We start from the raw sequence: 9,746 nt of genomic DNA, 5'->3' as shown, positions 1-9,746 counted from the left end.
TGTACACCTGGAAAACATAACCTGAAAATCGACGCATGCATGAAATTAAGAATCACGCACAACATCCAAATCGCCAATTTCTTCAATTTCTTTCAAATGGGGAGCGAGATATAAATAGAAGACCAACGAAGTCTTCCTAAGCCTTCAGATCGGCAATCATCGTATAGCAGAACTCCGAAGTCGAATCGTGCATTTTCGGCTTACATACGAACTCACAGTGGTAATCATGCACCTTCTGTTTTGCGGCTCCCAAACGGTAGGTATGGTGGGGGTAAATTTTATCCACGATCTGGCAGCTCTGACTGATATAGAGTATAGACATAGGAATAAACACGAAAAAGCTGTCCCGAATGTCTATCCGGACTCCTTATATCTATTCTGACACTCTAGCGTGCCCAATTTCGTCCTCCAATATGAAGCATTATTATTAGTTAAAAAGGATGGTATCGCCTAAACCAACTATGTGATATTAATTCTATGACCATAAACTATCGTAAAGCAACAACAACAAATTATACTTTTTACCCATCACATCAGAATACTCCCTTAAATTTTGTAATACAGCACGACTTTTCTTTGCTGATACAACTTTTATTAAGGAAAATTGTATGTGAATTAAACTAGAAAGGAAGCATAAAATAAAATAATATAAAAAAGATAGATTAAAACTAGACGTTGTAATGCAAATTTTTGTTGTGGAGGATAATGTGTAATATGTATATTATATACGGTATAATAAATACTTATCACTGACAAGAACTTATTTAGAAACAAGACAGAAATAAAATAATAGCGACGCACCTTTATCAACAAATATAAACAACATTGACTTACATCGTTCGCTTCGCAATTATACCTTTACTCTTACGATCACATAATTTATTTTATTCTCTGCACACGTTTTAATCAATTCATAAGTATATGTAAATTTATTTATTGATGTAATATTATATTCATGAAGTTCCATAATTGTATTATTTTTCTTCATTTATTTATATGCACATTCGTGCTTAATATTTAACGGCTGTACATTGAGTTCACGATGGTCTATACGAGGTAGCATTAATATCAAAAATAAAAATGATAAAAAATGTTAGCTAGCTCGAGGGACAAATAACTTCTGAAAACGGCCCACAAATATTACTACAATTTATTTTTATCACTCGTAATCGTGATTATTATTTATTCATCCCTCATCTCAAAGAAAGGAAAGCAAAAATAGTTTTTTTGTCGGAAATTAAATTATTCAGCAATGGTTATTTTTAGAAAAGACAGATTGGTCATCAAAAATTCGATTTACGATTCTGGAAAATCGAACCATGAGAGGAAAGAATGGTTTAAATAATGATTTGAGTGGGGCAACTAATAGTGGATAGAAGCTTTGCTCAGGAGGGCATTTCTAATGATTTGGAAAAATTTTCCCAATTGGAAAGTTTCAAAGCCTCCTCCGATTTGAAACTTTCGATGTGCTTCACAAACGAAATTCTTCGAGTTTTACATTCCTATAGGAAAGTAATCGTACCCCTGAACTTGTATCTGCTATATCTAAGCGCGTGTTTAAATATCATCGTATATCGCATACCTCGTATCGTACATCCTCGAGAGTGACGCGAAATACGCTCGAGATGCTCGTACTTACAGCTGCCGAGTTTTCCTCGTCTATTTGCCACGGTACTAATATTTACATTTTTTTTACCCTTTTTACATTTAAGGAGGAGAGGTAGGGCTTAAGGAAGGGAAAAATAAATCATAAAAGTTGCTTAATTTGTAGTAAAAATTTGAATGATAAGTATAAAAAAGAAAGAAATTAATTTAAGCACAGAAATGAGGAAAATACCTGAGAACTATCGGGGTTGAATATACATGAAAAAGTATATACATTATTTAAATTGAGAAATTAATCATGTGAATTGCTTCATTGAATCGAATCGCGCGTACAAAGGGATTACATTTCTTAAAATATTCAAACAAGAATAAAAATGCAGAGGTTCCATGATATTGTCAAGCAATGAGGCTGCACTGGCATGGGCAGAGCTTCACCATAAACTAGCGTGACTTCTAGTAGGTGATGGTAACCAAGGATTTATTACCCTGCACTACTAGCACCCACGGTAACACGTTACGGTAATTACTGTAAAATACGATGGCTCTGCCGTTACGAAACGGAAGTTCGATTTATTATATTGAATCTGCTAGAATTTGTATCCAAGAAGTGCAAGTTTCGACAGGATGACGTAATTAATTAACTTTTCAACGTAACTCATATTTTTACAATTAATTATTTTTATGCTACCAAAATCACTTGTAGGCATTGGTCGTAAGGCGCAACTCGAGGAGTTTGGACTACATTTTTCAATTACTGATGAAATGTTTTAATTAATTGGGACATACACATGTTCTTAATGCACATGAAATTCATGTATATATCCAGACATTACACTGCTTTTATTTTAATAATAATCAATGGGAGCCAATTGTTGCGAAACTTGGATCGAGCATTTGCGGATGTGGTTTAAAATTTACGTTAGTAAGTTCTATTTTTCCGAGAAAGAAAATTCAGAATTAACGATTTTAGAAGTGGTTGGGTCCATTTTTAATCGTAGAATCTCAGCATAAGATTCAGAAACTTCAAAATTAATTTTTCGTTTTATACTTGCTGTTGCGCTTGCAAGTGATAAGTTACCATAAATGACTGATAAATAACCGATAATTTACCGAAAATTTTGGAAACTTTTAGATATCTGAAATTATTGGTACTTTGCCAATTTTTCATAAATTTTAGAAAATTTTATAAATTTCGCAAATTTTTCACAAATTTTAGGACATTTTTGAAATTTAGCAAAGTATCCAGAAATTTTCAGAAATTTTTTAATTTCTTCCAAAAAGCTTCGGATACACTAAATTTCTATAAATTTTCGGTAATTTACAAATTTAACAAAATTTTTCGGAATTTCTAGGTAATTTTTGTAATTTTACCACAAATTTCCAAAATTACCAAAATTTTTCAAAAAAATTGCTTTTATTGTTTCTCAAATCAAAAATTTCTTTTATTTTTTTGTATAAATATCGTGTGTTACAGGAGATAAAAGTAGGCAGTTGAAACTACTGTGAAGTTTACAGTATTTGCCATCGGCTCATCTTCTGGTCGTTTCCGGCTCGTCTTCGGCTCGTTTACAACTCGCCTTAGACTCGCCTCCAGCTCACCTACGACTCGCCTACAACTCCCCTTCGACTCGCCTCTGGCCCGTACAGCTAAATTCACACTCGTGTGGGACTTCCTACTTTCCGCACTTGTAGCACAATATACTATTTATGTACAAAAATAAATATGTTTTCCTATGCCTTACTTTTTCAAATAGAATCAATTAATTTCAATTTCCATTATTCTTTAATTTGAAAATGCACAAATAGGATTCTAAGAAACGATGATTTTGTATTCTACTAGAATTGGGGAATGGAGTTTTCCCTACATAAATCTGATTTGATTCAGAAACAGAAAATATAATAATAGTATTAATAAAAACGATAATAATAAGAGATCATTTTCTTGTAAGGAAAGTCGATGATGATGGGCTGTAAAAAATAAAAGAGGGGACAGAATGAGAAAAGAAAGAAGCCAAAACAAGAGAAGGTTTATCGACCTCGCCAGCCTGTTTTTCCGTTTATTAAAGAAATGTTTCCTTTAATCACTCGTAATCGCATTTCGAGCTGCATAAGCTCGATGTAACGTCGTCGTTGAATCATTCTTAATCTCGATGGAAGTGTGTATATGAAACGTATGTACATGGTCTCTGGAACGCATAGTGTGCCATACAGACGTGTAATCTCAGCATCAAAAACGTAACTTGAAACTTGGTCCACGCACGCCCGTTTTCCCATTTTAGTGTGCAATTTAGTATTCATAGACAACAGATCCTTCCGTAAGAGTTTCCCTCCGTAACTCCCACACACTATGCAGTACTATCATCGATCATCGGTCATCGGTCTGCTCGTGAATCACACATCGACTCTCTCATTCATCGTGGTGTGAATTTCGAGTTTTAGGGCTCATTGTTCGGTAATGATTCTGTACTCTGTCGAATAGCTGTGAAGCGACGTGTCTCCGGTCGTAAGGGTCGGTAGTCCCAAGGCACCTGAAAGTACCACCAACCCCCTAAGTCCCTATTTTTCTTTTTAGCTTGTTAATTTGTTGCAATCTTTGATAAAAAAGGTTTTTCTTTGCATAGATTCTCAAAGCTACTGAGACACTACACACTACTGTCAACTACTGTAAGTGCTAGGATGAAGCATGATGCCAGAGAAACTGCGATCTCATTATCCCAAATACTTTCATTAATATTTCAATTTCTCAATTTAGCAGTACTCGAATACTTTACTTTGCGATTGACTCGAGTTAATGTTTTTCGGACATTGGGGAATTCTTGTAAATAATGAAAGATCGCCAATGAAGTAGGGTCTGCCTTCTATTTCTACGACCATGCCTCGTGAACCATTCATAACAAGTGGCGCGATAAGAAGGTAATGTTTATTTGAATCTGCGTTGAGAAAAGCGAGAAGCCGGGAATAAAGCTGAAAATATGAAAGCATATTTGGAGGAAGGGAAGCAGGTCGATGGGTCGGTTTCAAAGGTTTTCGTGGACGAATCAACGTCCGAAAAACATTATATATTATTTGTGAATCGTTTACTACCCTCCCATTCGCGATCGCGTTGCAAAGAATAAGTATGTTTTCTCAGAAAGTGTTTGCACCACAGGACTGATTAAGCTTGTTTACACTAGAAAATTTATAGCGGAGAGGCGTGTGAAGTAGCTTACATGAGTCCTCGAAATTTTTGCGCATGAGCACATGTATCCCCTTATGAGCAGAAATTCTTCACAGTAGTACTCTCAGAAAATATGGCCCCACTTCCATGCGACCTTATTATAGAATTTGCCGAAACAGTTAGATTTTACCCAATTTTACGATATTTGAGGGGCTGATAACAAAAGCGGGTGAAAAAAAACGTTTAGGCAAAAACAAGTTAACATAAACAAGAAAAGCAAGAATTCCATAGTATATTATATTCGTAATATAAAAATATAAAGAACCCTATATTATATTGTACACTGTCGTTCTATTTTATCTTTATAGTATAATATACGACATAATCCACGTTTTTTCTTGCTTCTTTTTTACTCATTTTGAATCCGACGATTTTTTTAACCAGCTTTCGCTACCAGTTTCTTATTCAAAATAAACGTATCTGTTGGGTTTTTAATCAGTTCGCACGTAAGTTGGCTCCTATATTTCTAGAGTAGTAATAGTCATAAGTGCGACTCCTCAAATATCTACGCACGAGCAGCTGCTCGTGCTCATGCGTAGTTATTTGAGGAAGCTTTCACTTCTACGCTCACTCAATCTAAATATAAGGGTGAATGAGTAAAAAAGGAGTATGAGTCGCAGTTTCGTCTGGCATTGGTGTTACCGTCGGCATGCTCTTCTAATGTCACAATTAATTTAGTCATGATTTTTCAGGGTTTTCGATTAGTTTTCTCTTTTTCCATTCGCTCTGAAATCTTCGTGATCTCTTTCGCCTTCAATTTTGCTTTCAATTTTGTACTTTTGCTGTTTCTATTTTCTTTCGTTAGATTTTTCGAAATTGACTCTGTTTTTGCATAGCCGCAAACTCCGGATTAGTCAAGAGAAATGGTCGAGGCTCACGAGACGAATAAAGATAAACTAAAAGAACGGGAAAAAAGAGTAAACAAACATGTCGGAATAGAGCAAGTACAGGAGTGGAAAAAAGTTGAGGGCAGTGGTAGGGTGATGATGAGAGTCGGAGGGGAAGATTCGTAAAGCATCGAAGGAATTACTACTCCCTCGGTGGTCGACCACCAGCTATTTGTCTTTTCGAACGAGGGTCGAAGTTAATAAAGACGTTTCTACGTTTTCTCGGATATTAAAAAATAGTCGCTCGTGCAGTTGCCGCCAATATTACCACCGCTTCTACAACTTGGACTAACGATTCGAATCGAAAGCAATTGGGAGAGGAATAACGGAAAAATCTGGCTTCAGAAGTACGAGGTTTTATTCAAGGCGAGGATTGTCTTTAAGATTTCTCGCATTTGCACTCGAAATTAATACATTTGCAGGTAAAAAAATTTGTTCATATACTCCAGGACGGAAATTAAAATTTTTTTATTTCTTCTGCTCAACCCTCTATAAATCTGTGACAAGTAAACATTAATACTCAATACTCAATACTCAATATTGTTTCTCGTTTCTTCAAAAAATTATTTAACTAGTAAACAACAAAATTTAACATTAGAATTCAATTACTTAATTACCCTGGTCGACAAAATAACATCATTACTTTAATAAAAAGAATGTTGGCTGATTTTTAGGATTCGTGTCTATATTTTTATTTCCTTATAAAATCTTTCAACAATTTGAAATTTCAACAGTTTCGGTGTATCTCTAAGCGATCACAAGTATTACATTATTTTATAAAAAATTAGGAAGCACGACCGAAAAATAGAAAATGTTACTCAAATCCGATTTGCCTTATTCAATCCTAAAAATCTAGGAAATGAAAAATAATCAAATTTATTAAATCTCTGACGAAAATTATAATCCCGTGACTGGCATGAGGTCTTATTTACAATTGTCTCGAGCCAAATAATCGATTATGATTCCGTCTCGAATGGTAAGTCATGTTCAGTATATGAGTGATTCGTAAATAATCCGACCGAGGTGCAAAGTTTTTCGTACCGGACCGAAAAAAAGTCTGTGGATTTACGAATGCTGACTGTGGACGTTTTTCATCAGATTTCTTCTGGTCGATAGAGGCCCGCTTAGTACCTGCGCGTTTTCATCTTCTACGATTCGCGCTTTTCATTTCGAATGCGAATTCAGTGGAGATCGTCTTGGCCCAATATCTAACCTGATCCGAGAATAATTACAGTGGATCCCTTAAATGCTCGACGTTCAGAACCTAAACGCCGAAGTATTGCAGGTAATCACTCAATATCAGTGAATTAGTTTTCAAATCTACCAATTGTGAAACTGTTGGGCAAATCTCTCTAGATCAAATTACCATCTCTATCTGGACGATCTCAAGTTCCTAATGTAAGTTAACTTAGGCAGATAAAGTATTCACAAATATCGTCTAATTCACGGGATTATGTATTATATTAATCTTATTTTTCGCTATTATTTTATTTATTAATGTTATCTTATTTATTAGGAATATTTTATTTATAAATTTTATCTTATTCATCAATATTTTTGTTCTTAGGTGCATATAGTGCCGGAACAAAGTTGCCTCTTTCGTAATTATATTAATATCCTCGACCATTATTCTCTAGTCCTTACATAATAAATAATTCTTTGTGATTAGACCAACGTGGTAATGTCTTTAACGAGTTTGTACAATATCATTATCCATTAAAACCTAAGCTAATATCAGCTGTGGGTTTCTTAATAGTTTCGGGGTCAGCTTTTTCAGTTGAAGATTTAACTCCTGAGCAGAAAATAATTTCTCGAGGATTCATTTAGCTGAATGGGTTTATATAAGTTTAGCCGATAACGAACGCCCCACGAGAAAAGTTTCAGTTTCAGATCTTTGTGATATATTAATTCTTTATTATATTAACATGGCAAAGAATCGTATGCTCTTCCTTTGTTTTGTTAGTTTCGTTTAAAGAAAATAAATTTCTTTGACGCTTTAGAGATAAACTGGAGGTACTATTTCGAAATAAACAAGGAATACGATTCTTTACTTTCTGGCGTTCCTGATTACTTCTGGAGTGCATCGCTTTTGTTTCTTTATTTGTATCTAAACTCCGGCTGCAGGTATCAGCAGAGTTAGTAAATAGCGATGGGTTAGACTGCGCGCAGAGTTCGAGTAAGTTAGTTCACAGAGGCATGGCGTTGTAGAGGTCCAAATTAGGATGGTAGAAGAGAGCAGTGGGGGTAGGGGGATTGTGATGAGGTGTGGGCTGCGCTTGTATATGATTTAAGTTTAGATTTAGGGGCGCGATGTGGGCCGTATTATGGTGATTAAGATGGTTAAGACTAAGATGGTTACCTGTCGGATAGGGTAGTCCGAAACTAGGGTACCCAGAATATCCGCGACCTGCCGCGTATGCCGCGTACGCTGCCGCTGGGAAACCTGAGAACATAATAATTTTACATTACAAATTCGTTAAATGTAAGTCAGAAATGGTATTTTCTTAGAACTGCAATAGTTTTGTTTAAGAAATTCTTACTTAACTAATCCTGGTTTCATTTATTCTCTAATATGTGCATATTTAAATAAGAATCCTAAAAAGACTAATAATAATAATAATAATAATAATAATAATAATAATAATAATAATAATAATAATAATAATAATACTGCCAATACCACTTTGTAATACATCGAAAGCAAACTACAATATTAGAAAGATAGTTCATAATCAAATTTTATTATTGTAAATTATTATGGTACTACTGCATATTAATTATATGTATAAAATAAATTCTTTAATTATAAATAAGTAAGTTTTATGATTTACAATTTATTTTTAGAACGTATCTACAGTCAACGAAATACTGTACTCGTGGGATAGAAAAAATAGAGAGAGGGCTATGTTCACCGCTATGTAATTGGTACAGAACATATACTCTTGTCATTTTTCTTGATAACGACTGTGACAGCCTTTAATGGGAAAATTCCAGCTGTTGTAAAAAATTGTAAACTTAATATTTATAGACTTAGTTATATAATAATCAATTTAATCAGTAAGTGAATTTATTCTTTTCAATTAGTCATGTTTTACTAATTCAGATTTACAGGGAAAAATTGATACATAAAACATCTGCAATTTAAATTGTGAAAAAATTACAAATATTAAAATTTACGTATTGCTTATTTTTTCAAAAGAATTCGGTATTTCAATTAGAGAATATCAGAATGAATGTAAGAAATAATAATTATATCTTACTCACCATCAGGTAATGCTCCTAGGGACCACATAAAATCTACAAGGAAAAACAAACTTAATTAATACCTTCATTAGAGACAATCAATGCTATGATTTTTTCTCAGCGTTTTGTACGTCATTTTTTTGTATTATTAAATGAAAGCTTGAGTGAATATCATCAGGGTTTACCCTATTCATGGTCTCGAAATTTCTGCAACCGTTTCTAGAACTATTGTACGTGTAGACAAGTTATTTACACGGGAACGTTATGAAAGTGTGGCGTTTGCAGAAACTCGTCGTTACCGGCGGAATCGAAATAACGTGTCTAGGTTCAATAGATAGAAAGGTGAAACCAAAAAATTAAATTTAATGGATTAGAAGCGTCTAGGTTAGAAAGATAGAGCCAGAAAAAAGAAAGATAAAAATAGAAGTAGAAATAGAGAGTGAGAGAAGATAGAGACAACCATGAAATTTCATAATATGACACTAATTTAAAAAGACCACACAACTAAGAATTCGACTATATCGCTGGACTAGCGCATCGACTAATTTCTTGTATAGGTACTAATTAACTACGCGCGACCGAGATATTACAATCTACGACAAAATAAACCTTCCTATGAACTATGGTTATTTTAGCCTTTAAGGTATTAGTAGAGTTACCGGTATTCTAGGATGACTATGTAGCTTACGTATTAGATATCGACTAATGCCGGCAGATCTCCTCACAAACAGTTATTTCAATTCTTCTATTATTTTTTCTTGTTATATTGATTTTTGTGTTCACAATCATTTCTT

General features: G+C 34.2%; 1 protein-coding gene across 5 annotated transcripts in view; it reads right to left on the bottom strand.

The window, feature by feature from the left end:
* Window positions 1-9,746, bottom strand: part of LOC117177859 (RNA-binding protein Musashi homolog Rbp6) — a 673,300-nt gene that overhangs the window by 51,782 nt on the left and 611,772 nt on the right. For 4 of the 5 annotated variants that reach the window (XM_033368883.1, XM_033368884.1, XM_033368881.1 and 1 more), the window contains 2 exons: window positions 8,974-9,006; window positions 8,069-8,152 (listed from right to left, as the gene is read on the bottom strand). In XM_033368883.1, the coding sequence (XP_033224774.1) occupies window positions 8,069-8,152; window positions 8,974-9,006 (117 nt within the window). Of the gene's footprint in view, window positions 1-3,627; window positions 4,134-8,068; window positions 8,153-8,973; window positions 9,007-9,746 lie in introns of those variants that run through there. The other variant, XM_033368886.1, reaches the window with a different exon arrangement.

This window comes from Belonocnema kinseyi, chromosome 8 (assembly GCF_010883055.1).
Source record: "Belonocnema kinseyi isolate 2016_QV_RU_SX_M_011 chromosome 8, B_treatae_v1, whole genome shotgun sequence".
Classification (NCBI taxonomy): domain Eukaryota; kingdom Metazoa; phylum Arthropoda; class Insecta; order Hymenoptera; family Cynipidae; genus Belonocnema; species Belonocnema kinseyi.
Note: the sequence above shows the minus strand (reverse complement) of the source record. Positions and strands in the feature narration are given on the sequence as shown.